Below are 23080 nucleotides of genomic sequence, written 5' to 3'. Positions count from 1 at the left end.
TGTTTGTAAGTACCGTAATGATAAATTGTTTTTAAGGAACATACTACCCTTATTCTTGGATTGATTTCTTCTGGGTGTGTCACACAGTCATATTCTGTGTAGAGATATGGGACAACATTATTTTGCCTTCCTTCTGGAAGCCATTAGAGGTCTCCTGATGGCAGGAGTCATTAAACAAATGATCACCAGCACCTCAATCCTATTTATACCTCTAGGAACTAATATTATCTCAGAACGTATACTAAGGAAAGCGTACAAACCACTATGCTTAAGAGTAAAACATGAATGTGGGTACAGGAACAACAAAGGAAATATGGAGTATAAGGTTTTAAAAGGAGAGAATGATGAGTACAGTCTCCCATTCCATTAAGCAATTCAGTGGTACTGCTTTATGATGCTGATGAGAGACAATATTTTGCAGATTAATAAGGGCAATGACAGGCCTTTAATTTACTAATGTGGGATTGAGTAATAATGTGAGAAAAAACATTGAATTTCTGTGAAGAGTTAAAAGAAAATAATCCCCTGCTTATTGGTTCATTTTAAATTGAAATCAATGAAATTCTTCTAACAAAAGCATGAAATCAATTGTAAAATAGCATATAATTTGTGATCTGTATTATACATTATAGTTTATTTGACATTAATTGGTGAGGTCTCTATATGCTGAAGCACATTATCTTGTAACATATCTATGGATAATTCTTGTGGATCCATTTCTAAGGCTTCATAGAATGTTATGTTTTTCATGCCCACAATTGCCTACATTTGCTCTTATGCAAATAACCCAATCAAGCAAATGGAAAACAAGATGCCGTAATCAAGAGGGCTTGACAAACAGTAACCTTAGAGTTTTAGGGGAGTGCTCAGGATTTATGCTTGTACCTGAATTTGTTGAAACAATTGATCCATTATGAAACACTTGAATAGGTCAGTTTCAGACAAGCAGTTCAAATCAGATCAGAGGCAGCAAGTAATTGATGCTGGTTTGATTGAATTGTATGGTTTTGGTTGTTCATTGCCAGGAGAAATGTAGCTTTGCAACTTCTGTCTCTCCCATTCTTCTAGCTACTTATCATGCTAAGTTTGAAAGAAAGGAAGGACCTGTTCAATACATGAATTGGCACGCAACCCTCCCTTTCCCTATAAGCAATACATGTGAATAGTCTTGAAAAGAAACATAGAAAAGCATGTCTCCACCTTGCTTTCCAAAGAACGCTGTAATATATTCCTTGGAATGTGGAAGAGTTCATAGTGTAACTGCAGAATACCGGCATTCATTGCAAGGTCAAGGGATCCCAGTGTTAAGGGAATAGTGAATTCAGTAAAAATACAGCAAACTCTAGGAGGTAAACATGCAATGAGTGTTTAAAAGTGTTATTGTAGCCAATTTCTGTTGTTGTTACATGCCGTCAACTCACCTCTGACTGAAGGCGATTCTATGAATAAGTAACCTCCAGGATGCATTGTCATTAGCAGGCATGCTCAGCTCCTGTAACCTTAATGTTGTGACTTCCTTCATGTTCAGTGTTTTTTTCCTGCTGTCCTCAACTTCTCCTAGCATTATTGTTCTGTCCAGCGAGTATTATCTTGTAATGATGTGCCCTGAGTGTTATAGCCTGTGCTATTATTTCCGGTTCTTTGTTCGTCTTTCTCACTAGAGATCTTGGCTTGAGACATTTTGCTTGCATGGAAAATTAATATAATTGTCCTATAGCATCCAACCAGCAGGCGGAGTTATTCCGTATAGTGCGCGACCTATCTGGAACTGGTCTGGATGATAGGCCTCCCCCTAGTTTTTCACCTGACCAGTTTGCAACCTTTTTAAAATCTAAAGTGGAGGCCATTCGATGGGACCTCTCTCCTTTTTTGGACACAGTGAGTCGAGCAGAGATGTCCAGCGCTCCGTCTTGCCCGGTAACCCTTGACTCCTTTCAGCCTGTCACGCCTGATTCTGTGGCCAGAGTGCTGGACTGCTGTTGAGCCACCACCTCCTCCTTGGACCCTTGCCCAGCCTGGCTAATCAAAGCAGCCAGGCCGCTAACAACAGAATGGGCCACTGCAATAATAAATGGGTCTTTCCTTGAGGGCAGGTTTCCCTCTGCCCTCAAGGAGACACTCATTAGGCCCATAAGAAAGAAACCTAATTTGGTGGTGCACAAAATTGGCAATTATAGGCCCGTCACCAATATTTCTTTCATGAGCAAAGTGGTCGAGAGGGTGGTGGCTGACTAGCTTCAGGCACATCTGGATGAAACAGATGCCCTGGATCCTTTTCAGTTGGGCTTCAGGCCATGCCACGGTACAGAGACGGCATTGGACGCCCTGTACGATGACTTGTTGAGGGAGGCCGACAGCGGTAAAATTTCTTTGTTGGTCCTCCTAGACATCTTGGCAGCCTTCGATACCGTCGACCACGGTATCATCCTGGGGAGGCTCTCTGAGTTGGGTATCGGTGGCTTTGCTCTGGCCTGGTTCCGTTCCTTCTTGGAGGACCGCTGCCAGAGAGTGCAGCTTGGGGAGAGTATTTTGGCCCCGTGGAATCTCAATTGTGGGGTTCCACAGGGGTCGATCATCTCCCCAGTGCTGTTTAACATCTATATGAGGCTGCTGGGTGGAGTCATCAGGGGCTGTGGAGCATCGTGTCATCAATATGCTGATGATACCCAGCTCTATATTTCCTTTCCACCAACTGTAGGTGATGCCGTCCTGTCCCTCCAGCGCTGCCTGGGGGCCGTACAGCAATGGATGCAGGAGAACAGGCTGAGGCTGAACCCGGAGAAGACAGAAGTTCTGAGGGTGGGTGGCCCTATGGATGGTGGCTTGGGAAACTCCCTCATGTTTGGGGCCTGGCCCTAGCCGCGAAGAGTGGGGTCCGCAGCCTGGGGGTACACCTGGACCCGATGCTCACCATGGAAACGCAGGTGGCATCGGCAGTCTGCACCGCCTTTTTCCACCTTTGGCGGATTGCCCAGCTGCGACCTTACCTAGACATGGGGGTGCTCACTACCTTAGTACATGTGCTCATAATTTCTAGGTTAGACTACTGTAACCCGCTCTACATAGGGCTTCCTTTGAAGCTGATGCGGAAACTTCAAGTGGTGCAACATATCTCTCCTACTCTGGCCATGCTGCACTGGCTGCCCATCCGTTTCCGCATTGACTTCAAAGTGTTAATGCTTACATATAAAGCCCGAAATGGTTTAGGACCTCGATACTTGGCGGAACGCTTACTCCCAACTAGTTCTACCCGTGTCACCTGCGCGAGCCAGGAGGTGAGGCTGAGGAGCCTGACACCGAGGGAGGCCCGGAAGGAAAGAACTAGAAACCGGGCCTTCTCGGCGGTGGCTCCTCGCCTCTGGAATAACCTACCTCCGGAGATTCACACTGCACCGTTGCTGGGTACTTTTAAAAACCAACTAAAAACGTGGATGTATAGGCAGGCCTTCCCTTCCAGTTAATTCCTGTCCTCTTTCCTTTTTTATTCTTTTTCTCTTTATTTGATTTATTTTGTATTTTTCCCATCGCAGAATCATTTAATTAATTAATTGTTATAAATTTTTCTTGAACTTGTTATCCTTTATGTTTAAGCCGCCTAGAGTGGTCGAAATGACTAGATAGAGGGGTATAAATGAATGAATGAATGAATGAATGAATGAATGAATGAATGAATGAATGAATGAATGAATGAATGAATGAATGAATAAATAAATAAATAAATAAATAAATAAATAAATAGCACTGTACTCCTTGGCATCTCCTTTCTTGTGGACTGGAGTGTATATTGAATGTTTCCAGTCTATTGACCATTGTTTTCTTTTCCATATTTGTTGGCATAGTCTTGTTAGGGTTTTGACAGATTCAGTCTCTGCAGCTTGGAATAGTTCTACCAGTATCCCATCTACTCCCTGTGATTTATTTATTTCAAGTACTTTGAAAGCAGCTTTCAATTCATTTTTTAAAACTTCAGGCTCTTAATTATAGGATTCTTCCTCAAAGAACATCCTTTTATCTCTTATGCATAGTTCTTCAGTATATTGTTTCCACCTTTTCATTTTTAAAAATCCTGATACCGTGTTTCCCCCAAAATAAGACAGGGTCTTATATTAAATTTTTCTCTTTAAAAAATGCATTATGGTTTATTTTCAGGGGATTTTTTTTCATGTACAACAATCTACAGTACATTTATTCAAATACGGTCTCATGTCATCTTCTTCTGGTTGCTGCACAATGATGGAGGGTGGAATTTCACTTAAATGGGGCTTATTTTGGGGCTAGGGCTTATATTACGAGCATCCTGAAAAATCATACTAGAGCTTATTTTCAGCTTAGGTCTTATTTTAGGGGAAACAGAACAGATAATATATTATTTGTTCTGGGTTTTTCAGGCTCTTTGACCGTGTTCTGAAGGTTGTTCTTCCTGATGTTTTGCCAGTCTCTATGGCCGGCATCTTCAGAGGACAGGAACCTCTACTCTGGTGTAGTTGGCTTGGGGGTGCAGTATTTATGGCTGTGAGATAGGCTTTTGTCTTTTCCTGTTGATGGGTGATTAGTGTGTATTGTTGTGGGTGTATTGTTGTGCTAAGGGTAAGAGATTATCTGTTCCTGTGGTTGATGGGTGTCATTAGCTGGTCTTTAGTGTGTAGTGATCCCCTGTCCTTGTGGGTGGGTAGAGTTCGTTGACCTTTTGCACGTAGTATGTTCGATAGCTGGGAGCCAAGTTTTGTTGAGCTTCATATTTTCCTCTTTTTTGTTGAAACTGTGCTTGTGCTTGTGGATTTCAATGCCTTCCCTGTGCAATCTGACGTAATGATTGCTGGTGTTGTCCAGTATTTCAGTATTTTGAAATAGAATTTTGTGTCCAGTTTGTTTCAGGGCATGTTCAGCTACTGCAGATTTTCTGGAGTGTTTTAGGCTGCAGTGTCTCTCATGTTCTTTGATTCTGGTGTGGATGCTTCGTTTTGTGGTTACAATATATACCTGGCCACAACTGCAAGGTATCCGGTATACTCCTGCGGTGGTGAGGGGGTCCCTTCTGTCCTTTGCTGACTGTAACATTTGTTGTATTTTTGTGGTGATAGTATATTCCCTTTCAGCATTCGTAATTTTGGTTTAAATTTTACTTTGATTTCTTCAGTCTTCTGAGATCGTCTTATTTTCCTCTTAATGTGGCCAGAGCCCAATTTTAACAAATTCAGTTGAATTTTGACTTTTTTTGTAGTATCTAATACAAATACACAGTCTCATAATAAAACAATGAATTTTTGAACTAGAAAAATCAATTTAATAATCTTTTGAAAATCCAAATGGAAAAAAAAAACCTTTTAACCTCTTTTATATATTTGCAGATTTAAGAGTTTTTACAGCTTATCGGTTTCTTATCACTGCCTGCACCATTGTTGGCTGCACAAACAGTTCCCAAGTCACCTTGTTTACAGCTCAGTTGTCACCAACTCATGTGGATGCACCAATTCTGACAGTTTTGGATTCTAAAACAATATATGCACAGTTAAGTACAAATTTTCTCTTTCACTAGTTTTATTGGGGTAGATCAATATTGACTAGGACTGCTCTTTTTGAGTGATCAAGGCACACTCAATAGCAAGGGAAGGGGCTTCCTGGAATTCCCAGACAGGGCTTGCCTGATTAGACAAATCAGCACTAGAGTTTAAGATATAAAATATAACTTATTATGATTAAATGCATAGAAATGATTAATTTAGTAGCTTTGTGAACCTTTGATTATCACTTACCTTCTTAATTTCCATTTTGTCTTCATGCAATCAGTGTAACCTACATATGGCCAGAACTTCAGCACAAAGCTTTGCATGGGAAAATATGCTTGTGATATGATGAGTGTTTCACTTTTACCCTAAGATATTTCCATAATAATTTGGACTTCAACTGCACAAAATGGGTAAAATCAAACACTAGATGTTTGAAATGAACCCAGGAAACAGGCCTTCCTAGGACAAGACTAGACTGAGGGAATTTGGAGCAATCCAGGTCACACTTAAAAGGCTCTTATCTTTGGTGCAATTTATTTTTATTTTACATTTGAGTGATCCTTCCATTCATGTGGGATATGTTTCTTCTCCCATAGAAAGGAGCCAGACAGCACTTCCGATCACTCAAATTTCTCCCCCTTTTGATTACTGATGCCCCCTTTCTCTGCCTTTTGTTGTGGCTATTATTCTGCAGGCAATGGCAACCTCCTGCTTTTGTTTTTGTTTAATTTAAAAAGTGGCATAGCACTACAGTAATACATTAACCTAGCATGGATATTCCATTATATCTGAAATGGTGCTGCACCACTTAGAAGAATATTTTTTAAAAAATTGCAAGAAGAAGAGAATAGTGAAGGATGGTTTCTCCTCCATCCTATCTATTATTACAACCCATTGCATATATCACAAGGTTATTACTGAAAAGAACACTGCCCACAGCTCTATTAGGGAGTGAATTAATAAACCACACAAACTGAAGAATAGGATAATCAGGAGCACTCCCAATCATACAAAATAAACTGCAGTCCTAGTGCTATGCCAGAAAGGAGGAGAATGGCTGGATGGATCACTGGAAAATAGGGATTATCAAAACACACCACAAGCAAACCAAATAGTGAGCTGCATGCTTGTCCGATCACCCCCTTGGTCACTTTTAGTAACTTTTCACCTTTTAAGTTATTATCATAAAGATTTTCTTCTTTAAACTACTGTGTAAGTTACTTTTAAAACATAATAATGTGTTGCTTCTGTTTTTAGTTGGCAGACACCAGCAGAAGTAAATGGAAATCTACAGCGCTATATTCTGTACATCGCCAACAATGAGGAAAATGTTACAGTTTGGAATGTAATATATAATTCTACAGTTCTTTCGCGGGATTATACTATCAGGCACCTTTCTCCTGGCACTGAATACTTCTTTAAGCTAGCAGTAAGTAGCAAATAATACTAATAGTAATACTAATACCAGTATTAGTATATAGTGGGATGACTGAGTGATAAACTGCTTGTAAGCATATGTGAGCGCTGCCACCCCCATCCATCATCATCGGCAATGGTCTCTGTGAACTTCAGTCTGTCAGAACTGCTTGAGCTAGACTTTATTACAGCAGGGGAGTGGGTTACAAAGTACTGATAGGCACCAGCCACGTCCTATTCCCATAGTCCACCCAGGGGGTAAGTTTCCACCACTAGCCGCCTTGGGTCCTTTCAAGGTGAAAGTTTGGGGGGAGGGGAGAAATATTTTAAATGCATTTTTAAAGAAACAGTCTATTCTCTTCTCAGCCCCTAGTTTCATTGGGGTTGGGTGGTTCACAGTCTCTGTTTGGCATCAGGAATTCAATAAAGCCCCTAACTGTCCTGGTGGTTAGGGACCAAGCAGTCGTAAGATCAAATCCACGCGACGGAGTGAGCTCCCGTCACTTGTCCCAGCTCCCGCCCACCTAGCGGTTCGAAAGCATGCAAATGCAAGTAGATAAATAGGGACCACCTCGGTGGGAAGGTAACAGCGTTCCGTGTCTAAGTCGCACTGGCCATGTGACCACGGAAGATTGTCTTCGGACAAATGCTGGCTCTATGGCTTGGAAACGGGGATGAGCACCGCCTCCTAGAGTAGAACACGACTGGACCAAAATTGTCATTGTGTCCTACACCCTTCAGGGAGATTTTGTAGGACCAGCAACTCAGGACAGGTGCCCAGTTCTTCTTGCTGCCACCTCTGGCACTCCTTTTACACCTTGCGCCTCCAGCGCCTTTTCTGCATTTGGGTGGGAACTTGGTGTTGAAACCTCCACGGCCAGTATTAGGGTTGGCAATGCTGGCAGGCTGAATACATAGGTACTGCCCTGCATCCTTTCCTCAGCCCCCACCCGAATCCCTGTCCAGGGGTTCTGCATGTATGTATAGTGCATGTCTTCAGTGGTGCAGAGAACAAGGTTTAACTCTCCCTCGGCCTTGTCCCATTCCTCTCTCCCTGAGACTAATGAGTCTCTCCAAATAATTCTCCTCCCTTTTATTTGTTTATTTAAAATATCTTTACCCTGCCTTTTTGCATAAAAGGACCCAAGGCAGCTTATATCATTTTCTTTTAACCTCAACTGCCCTTCCTTAAACCTCCTCCTCCAGATGTGCCACATCCTTTCTCGCCTCTTCACTGCCATTTGTTGGCTGTCTTCTCAGGTCTGTGTCCTCTTGGGTCCCCAGAACTGGAGTCTCCTCCGGGCCTTCCAGGAGGCCCCCAAAGGGGTGCTTACATTGACCCTCTCACAGCATATGAATATTTCGATTTTATAGATGTGCACTGAAAAACCTTGTTTCTGTACTTTATAAAAAAAACCACCTGCTTCTGCTCTGACTCATTCTGAGTTGGTCTGCTTTGTTCCAGATCCCAAATTTAGATTTGAAAATCTTGAAGGTTCATGGCATAGACTGTCACTGGAAATACAATAGGACTATACACTATATTTATGAATGATATTTATAGGCATATTAATCAATTGACTTGGGATTATGCCTTCTAAATCTTATAAAAAAGATTTTTGAATTTCATCTATTTAGATAATTAATGGAATTGGTAGTATTTTTTTTACTCCTTGGCAAAACTGGCAGACATTTATAAGGCCAGTTGCCTCCTTCGAAGACATTAAGACCACTATGTTCAAGATGAACAGATACTGTACAGGCCTTTTTAGGTAATATCAGACTTTCAATTGAGAAAGGACATGCTTTTATCCCTTTTGTTTGGAGGCTAACAGATATCAGGGAAATGTCCTTAAGTGGCCTGCAAAAATGCAGAATGTGTGGGGGGAGGTAGGATAATTTTACTGAAGGGATAACCAATTTTGGGAGAGTAGTTTCTCCTTCCCTCTTCTTGTGTTTTTCTTTGGACAACTGGTATGAAATGGTGCTTAGCATTTTCAAAAAGAGGAGGGGAAGCTCTATGATGGGGTGGGCAGAATGCAGCGTTGAGCCCCCAAGGGGTTCTGCATTCTTGTGTTTGCCTCCCAACTCCCCAACACCCATGGACTTCATGGATGCTCGCAAAGCAGTTTAAGACTTCCTACATAGTGATCCATAGCAGCGTTGAAGAGTATGGCCATTTTAGGTCCCATTCTGTGTTGTTGTTTTTTTAATATTTATTCTAAGCAGAATCCATGCAAAGGCAAAATACTGTCAGTTTACTGCTGCTACTTTACTGGAGCGAGGAGCCAGGCAAAAGAAATGTGAGAGCGATAACAATAGAACATAGTGAAGAGGCAGCTGATAGAAGCTGGCAAAAGAAAGAGGTAGCCAAGGAAGAGATATGTATGAGACAAGAATATGCCTTAAATCTTAAAGGAGCTTTGTGGCACAGTGGTTAAACTGCAGTACTGCAATCAAGACTCTGCTGACAACGTGAGTTACATCCCAACAGGTTCAGGTAGTCAGCTCAAAGCTGACTCAGCCTTCTATCCTTCTAAGATCATTAAATTGAGAATCCAGCTCAATTAAATTGTAAAAAGCCCAGAGAGTGTTTTAAGTGCTATGGGGAGGCATATAATTGGCACACTTTGCTTTAACCTGTGTCTTGACACCTTCAAGATCCCTGCCCTAGCACTCCATCCTGGAACTAAGGAGGCAGGCAATGACAGAGCCTGTCATACATGCTATAAAGCCCAGTACATATTGTTTTTATTACTAATACCTTGGCCAGGTAAGCATGGCCCCTTGATGGTAAGTGGGAACACTGCAAAGGCAGAAGATGGCCTTGGGGTTGTAGGGATTTATTTTTTGCACAGGGGAAAGAAGTTGGGCAAGAAAGGGCAGAGGGTGAAGCAGGTGGAAATAGCTGGTGATGGAAGCTGGCCGTCTGGCCGAATGAGAAGGAAGAAGGAACCTGGAAATGCCACAAATATGTCTCAAGCCATTGTGGTGGCATCACTGGGATGGTACTTACTAGGATCTGTCACTTGATTCTGCCACTAGCAGGACAGTCGGACAGTCAGAGGCAGACTGGTAAGCAGGTACCAAGCTAATAAGTCAGTGTTGTTGTTCTTGTTATATGGGGTTACCGTACTAAGCAGCAGGAGGTATGCTCTGAGTTCCAGATAATGCACCACAGTGAACAGCAAGGTTGTTGGGATTATGATCTCTTTGTATATTATTAAAGTACTTACAAAGAAGGTACAAAAAGCCAACAGTGGTGGCCATACATTGCCAATATATATAGGGATTTATATGTGTGCCTAAATTTGGCAGAAAGAGGGAACTGAATCTCAGGTTCCTTATATCTTGTTTTTGTTGTTTTTTCACGACACTATTTCTCTGTAACATCACGCAAAACTAAGTCTGTGAAAGTGCAAGGGGATGCACATTGCAAACCAGTAGCATTTTTAAATGCCTTTTAAATGTCATTGCCGGTTTTCTGTGCAGTCATTTTCTTTTGTTTTGTTTTTATTACAGAACAGTTTAAGTTCCATAGTACAACCGAAAAATATCTTGAATATAAACATGAGATTGTCCCTATTTGTTTTGAACACTCTCATCATTTTTATAGTAATACCTATATAAGGACATTTGCTTTGATAAATGCCATAGAAAAATATTCTGCTCTTGATTATGAATACATTTACATTTATGTTTAGACACTCTGTATGCATTCATTTTGTCCAACATGCTCTTGAATACTCTAATATTACACCATATTATACCTCAAAGAAAATAATCTATGTTCAAGTAACAATAAAGGGCTGTCTGAAAAAGCCCACCAAAGCAAGGACATTTGGATTAATTAAGTATGACTTGGAATCCATGTTGATGGTATTTGTTTGTCCTTTGCATATGTCAGCATAGTGAATGGCAAGGAATTATGTACACTTATTGCCGTTCTGTACACAGTTAATACATGCATTACATGTACTCCCACTGGTATAAGTCACAGTTGAACATCTGTGACTAAATAGATGGTAGCTGAGTTTTTGTTGTTCAGGCCATAAATATGTGGCCAGTTACATGGTCTTTTCATACGTATTTGTATGATTCTATCTTATAAGTGGGCATATCATGAGAAGTGGGCACATCCATGGAAAAGATAATAATTCTGGGAGAGGTGAAAGGGAGCAGGAAAAGAGGAAGACCACATATGAGATGGGCTTACTCTATAAAGGAAGCCATAGGCTTGAGTCTGCAGGAGCTGAGTACAGGACAATTTGGAGATCACTCATTCAGAGGTTTGCCATAAGTTGGAAGCTACTTGACAGCATACAACAACAACAAATTATAAATTTTGTTTGTGATAAATAAAGGTCAATTTATTTCTAATGTCTCATCTTCATGGCTAATTTTGTTACTCACAAGCATCGTGCTTTAGTTATAAACATAGCATTATGACTCATTCTTTTCCTTCTAATTACCTCTTTTCTTGATGGAGTACAACATACGTGTACTCCATCATCCCCACATCAACTCTGAAGGTAGACTAAAGTACGAAACTGTAACTGACCTAAAGGCACCCAGTAAAATTCATGGTTGGGTGGGGATTTGAATCAAGATCTCCACTACCATAGTCTGATACACAAACTGAAAGTGGGGAAACTTTCCTTTTTTTCCTTTCTCATGGTAAAACCATGTCCAGGACCTAATTCTTATGATGGGCTGGCCACTTTCTGTTCTCTTCTTTCTGTCACCCTTCTTTCTCATTCTGTGTATTGCTGGCCTGCAAGGTAAAAGCCAGAAAGACATGAGATGATTGCTAGCAGAGAACATCTAGATATATGCTAGGGCACCAAGTTGCTTAGTATCCAACCATGCTCTAAGCATCCATCCTCAGTGCTTCATTAGCTTTAAATAGCATTTCTGTATATGAATAAATGGTCTCTTATTGCTGCTTAGCATATAGGAAGGTAGGAGGCCACAGCTATCCAGTAGTGAAGGCAACATACTCAACCTAGGCAACATAACCTAGTGAAGGCAACATACTCAACAAATTAGGTTAATGGAAGATAGCAGACAATACAGGCACCACATAGGTAGCAAAGACATTTGCCTTGAGGAATGAGTTGTAATGTGGAAATACACATGGCTTTAAATGGGAAAATATTATAGCCAAAGGATTTTGTTAAGGTCAGCCTTGATGGTCCACAATGGACAAAGCTGCCAGTGCTAGTTTCTTTGATGTTTAATCTTCTGAAATCTCAACTTCTTCCTATCCACATGACAAAATTTTCAAATGTTGATAGACTCCTGTCAAAATCAAAATGAACAGAATGTTTAGTTTTCATTTTTGATAATCCCAAGGCTTTTAGTTTTGCTGGATCTTAACTTTCATACTTAGATTGTCCTTATGGTTCAGTGTTGGGTTGCACTGGTATCTTGCAAATTATATTCTCCCTTATTCTGAGTGTACTAATTAGATGTTTTGGGTCAGCCAGACCTTCCTGAGCCTACGTTCTTGGTACTCTGCTTAAAACAGAAAACCACTGATTCAACAGATGGTTTATTGAAGGGATGGCTGACAAGGATGCAGCACAATATGGTAGAGCAAAAAGAAGCACACGGATGCTCTTATACATAGGGGACCCCCTCTCCTCCAATTTGAGCTGAACATGGTCTGTATGGCCAGATGCCACAAGGATGCTGTGCTTTCCATCCTATGGAAGAGAAGCTACAGTGTAAATGTACAAAGTCTTAATGGTCTAGTTTTCTTGTGTTCAAACTGGAAGGGAAGGAAGGAAGACAATACTGTACCCTTAAAAGGGGTTGTGGTGACACAAACCCCGTTTCTCACCATGTATGCACAATTATGGCATTGATGAGATAACAGATTTGTAAATTCATGATGCTACCTGTGGCTTCTTTCTAAGTTCATAGTTCCCACTAAGGTGGTGACATGGCATTCATGAGATAGTGGCTAAAACCTGCTGTTTAGGGTGGTAAAGTGCACTAGAGTAGGCCTGTTGAATCAGTGAGGATTTGGTGAGTCACCTCCTCTATAAGTTCAATTGATTCAAATGGGCCTACTCTAGCATACCTTAATTTAGAGTAGTAAGTCACAGCTAGAGTAGGTCCATTTGTATCAGGCCTCACTTAGACGAACATATCCTTCAACACCTCAGTGTAAAAAATAGGGCCAGACCTGGGCATGAGTAGGTGTAAGTGAAGACAACATCCTGCAGTCAAGCAGATGGACAGTGACTGAAGCAAAACAGACAATACAGCCTCAACTATGTCAACAGCAGAAAATGGAGACTGGAAGGCTACAAAGAGATGGTTCCAAATGACAAAAAAAACAAACAACAGTCAAGTTCAAAGCTGCTTCAGAGTACTTTGGCATCCATGGCCCTGGAAGCTAGGGACTCCTATGTCACAGGTGCTGGATTTTTGAGCTACAAATTCCATAATTCTGTATTCTGCAGTTCTACCTGACAAATAGGCATTTTACAGACACCTAAATGTGGCTTTCCTGCCAACCTAGCATTTCGAAAGTATGCAAATGCGAGTAGATAAATAGGTACCACCTTGGTGGGAAGGTAACGGCATTCCGTTTCTAGTCGCACTGGCCATGTGACCACGGAAACTGTCTATGGACAAACGCTATCTCTACGGTTTGTAGACAGGGATTAGCACCGCCCCCTAGAGTCGGATACAACTGGACTAAATGTCAAGGGGAACCTTTACCTTTACCTAAATGTGGCTTGCCTGGGAGGAAGGGCTTAAACTGGAACACTTTGGGGCCTAGTGAGTCCAAGCTTCCTGTTGCTGCCCCAATGCCAGCTGAGAGCTTTCCGAGTAAGGAGTTGTGAATGTGTTATGGGACTACGGTATGTCAAACTTTAAGTGAGCTATCCAAGGTCCTAAATCTGTTTAGGGGATATGTATCAATCAATCAATCTGAAGACCAATTTTATTTGTCTCTTAATATTGTGATACTTTTAGGACAATACTTTGCATTTTCTTAGAAACAATTTATTTTATTTTATATATTTATTTGATTTGTACCCTGCCCATCTGGTCTATAAGACCACTCTAGGCGGCTTCCAATATAACATAAAACAGTAAAATAACACAAAATATTACATAAAACATGCAATAACAAATACAATACAATTCCTTAGCGAGGCATAGCCTCAGATGAGCATGAACAGGATTTGATATGTATGATGATTAAATCAAATCAAATTATTCAATAAGATTATAAAACAACACTTTAAAGTCTAACTGGATATCTATATTTCTGACTACTGCTTAATTACAGGACAGTTTTTTATTTCAATCATTTTCTTTGATGAGTTTCTTTTTCCAAAATGCTTTGGTTTTATGAATGTTTCAAGACCAACTGCTAAATCCTTCATGTTTGCTACTAATATTGATAGTTCTCGTTTCAACTTTTATTTTGCCACCTGGCGAAAGCTAGACTATGACCAAGTGAGAGTAAGTCTCACTGAACTCAGTGGAGCTCACTTCTCAGTAGACACATTCATTCGTTTGTTTCTTTGGCTACTAAGGCATTTATTTATCCCCCTCTCTAAATGAAAAAGATCCCAGAGTGACTTACATGAGATCAATAATAAAGAAGACAGTCCCTAAGGACGGGTGAATCTGTCAAGCTTAATTTCACTCAAATTCTCAAAATGCATTTTTAATTAATCTGTGTGAAAATTTGTCCATATTTTCATGAGCCTTTGGAAACTGAATGTGTCCTAAAATGTAGACGTTTTGTACATTTTTTCCCCAAATGCAGCAATTTTGGAAGAGTTAGCCATGTGCTAGCATATCCAGAAAAAAAGAAAAGAAAAAGAAGAAAAATACATTGTGGCACCTTAAAGACTAACTGCTATATTTTAATATGAGTTTTCATGGACAAAACTCTTCTGTTTGATGCAGTGGACTTGTTCACAAAAGCTCACATTAAAATATAGCAGTCAGTCTTTAAGGTGCTACAACGTTTTTGTCTTTTTCAAATGGACAGATTTTTTAAGTGATTATCCAACCAAACAAAGACTTTTCCAATTTCCATAATTTACCATTTTTGTACAATTTCCAAATGGGGTGTATTGTTTCAAATGTATGTATTTAAATGCCTTTACATACATGGATTTCATTGCTAACTGCTGAACTAAACAGATTTGGATATCTATATTAAGTAGATTTGGTTTTACAGTCATTTTGACAAGTGTAAATTTAGTCAGTCAAATGTAAAATAAGTGAATTTTACACTCAGTCCTAACAGTCGTACCAGTAGTCCTCCATTTTAAAAAAATATGATAAAGAACTAAAAAACAAAAGAGAGAGAGAGTGTGTGTGCACGCACACACGTGCACTCACAAGAGAGATTTGGACATCAGTGCTTATATTAAAATAAAAAACAGGATAACTAGTGTGAAGAATCTGGTGGAGGTGATCGCTCGAAAGAGCAGGTGGAATAACTCTGTAGTTCTATCTGTGCTATAACCTGATGCAAAGTCTGAAAGAACTGAACCGATGCAAAGTATCACATTTCATATCCACTATCCATTTTCATAGCTGCTTTCCATTCGAAAGAAAGAGCTTCATGGAATTTTTTTACATTAAATTTTCTAGAAATTTTGTGAAATTGTCCCAAACCCAAACAAATTGAATGTGCACTCTGTTATTTGATGACAGCAGAGAATTTGGGGAAATGTTTACGAAATCTTTCTTCCCAAGAAAGTTTCCACCCCCTTCCACAGGAGTGGCATCTTCAAAACTGAGTTTTGTTCAGTCTGGTTTCTCATAAGAGCTTTTCGAAGTTTATACGTTTCTCCATGAAATTAACAGAAAGAACTAAAGATTTTAAGGATCCAGATGAGAGAGAAACAAAAACTGATTGATTCACCTTTCTAGGCAGAGTACTTCATTGCTACTGCTTAGCTTTTTCGTCGTCGTCGTTTAGTCGTTTAGTCGTGTCCGACTCTTCGTGACCCCATGGACCAGAACACGCCAGGCCCTCCTATCTTCTACTGCCTCCCGGAGTTGTGTCAAATTCGTGTTGGTTGCTTCGCAGACACTGTCCAGCCATCTCATCCTCAGTCGTCCCCTTCTCCTCTTGCCATCACACTTTCCCAACATCAGGGTCTTTTCCAGGGAGTCTTTTCTTCTCATTAGATGGCCAAAGTACTGGAGCCTCAGCTTCAGGATCTGTCCTTCCAGTGAGCACTCAGGCTTGATTTCCTTTAGAATTGATAGGTTTGTTCTCCTTGCAGTCCAGGGGATTCTCAAGAGTCTCCTCCAGCACCACAATTCAAAGGCATCAATTCGTCGGCGGTCTGCTTTCTTTATGGTCCAGCTCTCACTTCCATACATCACGACAGGAAAAACCATAGCTTTGACTATTCGGACTTTTGTTGGCAAGGTGATGTCTCTGCTTTTTAACATGCTGTCAAGATTTGTCATCGCTTTCCTCCCAAGAAGCAGGCGTCTTTTAATTTCGTGGCTGCTGTCTCCATCTGCAGTGATCATGGAGCCCAGGAAAATAAAATCTGTCACTGCCTCCATATCTTCCCCTTCTATTTCCCAGGAGGTGATGGGACCAGTGGCCATGATCTTAGTTTTTTTGATGTTGAGTTTCAGACCATTTTTTGCACTCTCTTCTTTCACCCTCATTACAAGGTTCTTTAATTCCTCCTCACTTTCTGCCATCAGAGTGGTGTCATCTGCATATCGGAGGTTGTTGATATTTCTTCCGGCAATCTTAATTCCGGCTTGGGATTCCTCCAGTCCAGCCTTCCGCATGATGTATTCTGCATATAAGTTGAATAAGCTGGGAGACAACTTATATGCAGAATACATCATGCGGAAGGCTGGACTGGAGGAATCCCAAGCCGGAATTAAGATTGCCGGAAGAAATATCAACAACCTCCGATATGCAGATGATACCACTCTGATGGCAGAAAGTGAGGAGGAATTAAAGAACCTTGTAATGAGGGTGAAAGAAGAGAGTGCAAAAAATGGTCTGAAACTTAGCTTTTTAAAGACTGGCTTTTAATTTCTCTGTATTCATCTATGTTTGTGGTGCTGAATTAAGGCACCCACTTTTCTTTTCTTTTCTCAATATGCTTATCTTTAACAGGTAGGCAGAAAGCGGGGAATAGCTGTACTTATTTAACTTGGTCATTGCCAAATTAAGAATTTTGCTTGATTTGTGTTTAATGTTAAATTTCCAGGCAACATTCAGAATTCTTTCTTTCTTTCTTTCTTTCTTTCTTTCTTTCTTTCTTTCTTTCTTTCTTTCTTTCTTTCTTTCTTTCTTTCTTTCTTTCTTTCTTTCTTTCTTTCTTTCTTTCTTTTCTTTCTTTCTTTCTTTCTTTCTTTCTCTCTTTCTATCTATCTATCTGTCTGTCTGTCTGTCTGTCTGTCTGTCTGTCTGTCTGTCTGTCTGTCTATCTATCTATCTATCTATCTATCTATCTATCTATCTATCTATCTATCTATCTATCTATCTATCTATCTATCTATCTATCTATCTGTTCCAAATCTAAAGTCGTTTTGAAAGGCCTTTTTAAAATTTGAGCTCTGGATCTTTGCTGAGAGATAAGCTGGTACTGCTAGGACAGGCTGACACATAGTTGGTACTTTCCGTGAAGAGGCCTGTTCATCTTGGAAACAATCTCTTCTGCCATTTCTTAGGGATTTAAGTAACTATAATTAAAACTAATTCCCCGCAAATGAGCCAAGAGCAATGTAGGCAAGTGTTATGTGGTTCTGAGATCTAAAAATATAGAACCTCTGTAAATTGTCTTGAGTTCTGGCTTCTCTGAACAGCATAGGCTGTTTATGTGTGTGTGGAGGTTGTATTTATGTGTCATGTTTTATCATTGTGGTCTCCCTCCACTCCCCCCCTCTTTCTTTTAAAGGCCTGTACAGGAGGTGGATGTACAGTTAGTGAACCTGCTTCAGCAATAACAACTGAAAGTACACCAGAAGGCGTTCTTGCTCCAGATGCCCAGTCATTTTCCTCTGACTCCTTTAACGTCTCGTGGACTAAGCCAGAGTACCCGAATGGTAAGTGAACTCTTTTAGCCTCAAGTTAAAAAGATGATTAGTAAAGGTAAATTAATATTCTAAATGGCAGCTTATATGTGGTGCTTAATTTTTAATGATCATTTTAGCGCATAAAATACCTGAGATAGTATCATTGTCTGTAGGTAGGAGATGGAAGTTTTCAGCCTCTCTCTGCTGTTTTAGTGGCTCAAAAGTGCTCCCTTTTGATGATTCTCGTGTACTGCATTCTTTTACTTAATGCTTTATGGAACAATCGAAAAGAAGGATGCCTCTGCCACATCTTAATAAAGTGTTGATTCTTATGGCGTAGTAGTGTTAGCGTTAACATTGGTTTCAGTATTATTTGCTTCTAGATGCACTCAGTAGTTTACCTCAGTGGTTCTTAACCTTGGTTACTCAGGTGTTTGTGAACTGCAAATCCCAGAAACCCCAGCCAGCACAGCTGATGGTGAAGGCTTCTGGGAGTTGCAGTCCAAAAACACCTGAGTAACCCAAGGTTAAGAACCACTGGTTTACCTCATATTTCTACTTTCAAAAGGCTTTTTAATTTTTAGATTTCAGGCAGGAGTTTATAACCCTTGTCTGTACATACCTCCATTTAGAGTTGCCCCATTTCTTTTTCTCTTTCAACTAACCCAGCTGCTCTGCAGAATGTCATGGCAGTACAATGCTGGAGAGATACTAGTGGATAGAGAAGTGCACAGACATGAAAATCCTTGCCTAGCCAAAGCTTTTTTCTGTGTATTTCTCTCTTTCTCTCTCTTTTTATCTAGCTCACGTGGTAGGTTAACACAGGAAAAAATATAGCATGGACGCCACACAGATTTTTCTTGAAATCAGAGTGGATCAAAATGCAAAAATGTAATTTTAACAGTGAAATCCTATTTATCATTCAAAAGTAAAGTGTACTGTGTTATACAGTACACACTTACTCCAAAGTGTGTATAATATAGAACCTTAATTATAATGTCTGAATGTTAGAGAGTGAGAAAAACTGCTAACTACAGGTACTGTTGCCAGTTTGTTAGCTTTCTCGGGGACCCTGGATCAAAGCCTTTAAGGCTAGCTGAGATTTTTGTAGGTGAAGCTTTTGCTACACCTTTTGCAGGGGTATATTTTGTGTACCTTGGTTCAATCATCAGTTCAAATGAAGACCATACCCCCTTAAAAAATCAAAAGAAGACTGAGACTCAGAAGGGCAGCAAGGAAAGGATTAGAAAAGATCATCAAGTGTAAGGATATGTCATTAGAGACCAAGACCAAAACCATCCATGCTCTTGTATTTCTGATTACCATGTATGAGTGTGAAAGCTGGAGAGTTAAGAAAGCTGACAGGAAAAAAAAGATTGATTTGAAATGGGAAGCTGGAGGAGAGTTTAGCAGATACCCCGGGGACTGCTAGAAAGATGAACAAGTGGGTCGTAGATCCAGTCAAGCCTAAACTGCCTCTGGAGCCAGAAATGTTGACATTGAGTCTGTCCTACTTTGGGCACATCACGAGAAAGCAGAATTCTCTGGAAAAGACACTAATGCTGGGAAAGGTGGAAGGCAGCAGGAAAAGAGGAAGACCATACACGTATGAGATGGGCTGACTCCCAAAACAAGGCCAGAAGCCTGAGTCTGCAGGAGCTGAGCAGGGCTGTTGAGGTTTTAGAGATCACTCATTCATATGGTCAGCATAAGTCACAGGTGATTTGATGGTTTATAACTACAACAAACCTCCATGCACACATACATAGTGTGTTTAACCCATCAGCAGGGCCAGTGAAAAAGGCAACTGTGCTGTTTGTATTTGTTACGTTTTTTCCTGTTTTAAAAATAAGTGAAATGTATGATATGAACAAAAATCCACTTGCACCTTTGAGACATATAACAGGCAATGATACTAGGAGATTAGTCAAGTTGAGATTAAAGTTTTTTTTAACAATTATTTAATAGTCTAAAAGCTATAAATAACTATTGCAATCTGTGAGTTAATGCAAGCTTGTTGCTAGCCTGCCTTCTGCTCTCAAATAGCACTGTTGATTATTCAGCATAATTTGTAAGCAATTATAAATTTTAATAAGGCAGGTTTATTTGCCAGATATATACTACACTAAATATGGACAGTGGCATGTGCTACCGCTGTTGTTTGTTCTGTTATGTAAATGTTTCGTGGTAAGAATCAATTGTGGGGAAAAATGTTTTGTCTGTCAGATACTCCTCCTAACAATGTAATCTTGTACAAGTATATTTAGGGATGAGCCTCACAGAGTTCAGTGGGATTTATTACCAGGATGAATTTCACCTCCAGACATGCTGGTTGGAGGGAGTTAGAAATCTGATAGAAACATCTATGTGCTGGCGAATTGGTGCCTTGCTGTTGTGTTCTTATTGTACATTTATTGTACAATAAGAAATAGACTTGAGGGACAATTTAAATTAATATGAGTTTTACTGTCACATTGTCAACATCATGTCCTTAAATCTATTGACAATCAGAAATCACAATGGCTAATTAACTAAATGTTGGTCACATGCCTGGTCATGTGGTAGTTTCGGGAGCAGGCAAATGATTGGGCTTTGCAGTGCTGTGTACTGAAAACACAGAATGTTTCTTGCCAGGGTAAGGATGATCTGATGTAATAAAATTGTTTTCCAGTAACCTAATAAAAAGTTCAGAATAACTTGCATTATACTATGTTGCTCACTCTTCCAAATTTCCAACTTAACAGCATAACATGATCCTATGTTTCGTAATGTATCTATCATTTATGTTGAATTGCAAGAAATTCGTGCTACATGGACATGATTGCCCACACTAGTCCGCTGGACACAGTCAGTTCTGTACTGGGTTCAGTTTCCATTCCTGAGCTTGGTAAAGTCATTGCAATAAACAAGCCCTGTCTGGGGCTGGGCTTGGCACCATTCCATGAGGGCTGCTAGAGGTAGCTGGAAGGCGCTGGTGGTCCTCCTGCTCTTTGGTGAGCCACCTCCTACTCCTTACTAGCATTTGCACCACAAGCGCACTTGTTGAGTGGGGATGGAAGCTGTGGGACCTGTTGGATGTCTCAGGAGTGTTGGAGCTGGTGGGGCTGGAGCTTTTTCTGGGACTGAGATGATGGACAACCCTGCCTCTAGTCAATGGGATGCCACTGGTGGGCTCTTGCCAAGGGTCATCATTTTGCTTCCAAATCAGCTCCTCAGTAGTGCTTAGGACAGGCTCTGCCACAGACCCCTAGGTCTCCTCTTTTTTGGCCAAACCTCTGCTGGGAGTCCCATGCTCCTAGGATGACCCTGAACTTTCATCCCTACCCTAGCTTATCTCCAGTGATGGACCATCCTCCTGTCCTGCCAGCTGCCCCAGCTGCCCAGCTCCCAAGTGACTTATGGGCTTTCCTCCTCCCACCTTTTCACAGAGCCCAGCGTGGCTGCTCCTTGTACGCTCTCAGGAATGTTTGGGGTGGGAGCTGACAGCCCACCAAGGTTGCTGGTGAAGAGCCCCTCACAGCTTGCAGTTCAAATTTCTCTACATAAACTGAAAGCTTCAGTAGCTTAGGAGCGGAGAATGTCAGGTCCTTTCATTCTCCACAATAATAGCATCTTCTTATTTTAATGGTTAAAATGCTCAAGGATTAATTGCAGGCAATGAGGGGGTTAAGCTAAAATGTGCTTATATTTTGGGACCCCACTTTCATGTTTTATGATCTGACCAAGAATTTTTGTGCAGTTGAACCTTGAGCTAAATCAGGTTCCCACTATTGATCTAGCTAGACATATGAAATCTCAAAATTTCCCCTTAACCTCAACAGCCCTTCTGTCTAGCAAATTACTGCAATGTACCTTGCTTGGCACTCCCTGTTGGACTGCCCCATGTTATATGCCAGGGTGTCTCTAAAGTGGTGCTTGATGTGGCATGATAACAAATGTCCCTTCTGACTGAAGCCTATCTTCCTCTATGCAGCATTATGAACATGAGCAGTATTTGTAATATAAACAGTATATGAATGGACACCTACTGTGGTCCTGAAGCCTCATAATCAGTTATATACTTACAGCTAGATGTACTGATGGTGAAAGCACTATATTTGAAGTATATCACATTTCAGGATATTTATTTGGTTGAGTGATCTGTGTGGAGAGGTGTATGACAAGTATACAATTTAATACAACCATCTCTCATCCCAGATGTATACATGTTTGTTTTCTGCATTATTTGGGTGGCTGACACATTCATTGTCCCCTGTTGTTCTACCACCCATATGAACGCTAGTAATCACAGAAGTATGTTAAACAGTGCATGAAAACATGTGTTATTAGACACCACTGATACCTATATGTGTGTTGTGTGTATTTGGGTGTACATTTGTTACGGGTATGGGAAAATTACTTAATATATCCTCTTTTTTTAAAGAGCCTTGTGCAAATGAGCTACTGTAGCAAAATGCTGACAACCTAACTAGGGTAAAAGTAACCATCCAGCATGCCACAGTGCTTCCAGACAACAAAAATCTATTGTTTATTGGAATTTGTAAGTGGAAGCATCCTGCTCCAAAGTAAACAATTACCGCATGAAAAGCTATGCTTTTATACAGAGAATAAAGCTCTCACCTGGAAAAGCAAAAAAACATCCAACAAACATCCAGCTGAAATTTAAAATCAAATAAACCTGCAAAACGCAGGTTCTTTCCAAGCTCAGCAAACAAAATCCATGACAAATTCTACAGCCCATTAATTACATTCACAGTTCTATTATAGACAGACCTGCTGTGCATTTTACAACTTTCATACAGCACTAATCATGTTCCCCTTGGACGTGCAGAACATTGGGTAGCTTTAGATATCAGGTTAAGGCAGTGGAGGGTTGAGGGGGGTCAGGAGACCAATTATTTGCTAGCTACCGCCTAATTTCAAGTAAGAGTTGCAAGGTTTTGAGTTCTCTTCCTAATGTTAACTTTCGTGTGGATCTTATATCCCTGGGGTCATTTGGAGAATGTTTACATATAGCTAAGAAAATGACAGCATAATGCAAAAACATGGCTTTCAGTCAATTGCCTTTTGAGTGACAGGACCTCAACACAATATTCCCTTCATGCACTTCT

The 23080-nt window shown here is 40.5% G+C and overlaps 1 protein-coding gene across 1 annotated transcript in view; it reads left to right on the top strand.

Moving 5' to 3' along the window:
* The window catches only part of USH2A (usherin), a 559229-nt gene that overhangs the window by 234051 nt on the left and 302098 nt on the right, over window positions 1–23080 (top strand). The window contains exons 31-33 of the mRNA XM_078392221.1: window positions 5349–5508; window positions 6765–6936; window positions 17852–17999. Of these exons, the coding sequence (XP_078248347.1) occupies window positions 5349–5508; window positions 6765–6936; window positions 17852–17999 (480 nt within the window). The remainder of the gene's footprint in view (window positions 1–5348; window positions 5509–6764; window positions 6937–17851; window positions 18000–23080) is intronic.

This window comes from Pogona vitticeps, chromosome 1 (genome assembly GCF_051106095.1).
Source record: "Pogona vitticeps strain Pit_001003342236 chromosome 1, PviZW2.1, whole genome shotgun sequence".
NCBI classification, from domain to species: domain Eukaryota; kingdom Metazoa; phylum Chordata; class Lepidosauria; order Squamata; family Agamidae; genus Pogona; species Pogona vitticeps.
The sequence above is the reverse complement of the archived record's forward strand: the minus strand, read 5'-3'. Positions and strand labels throughout refer to the sequence as shown.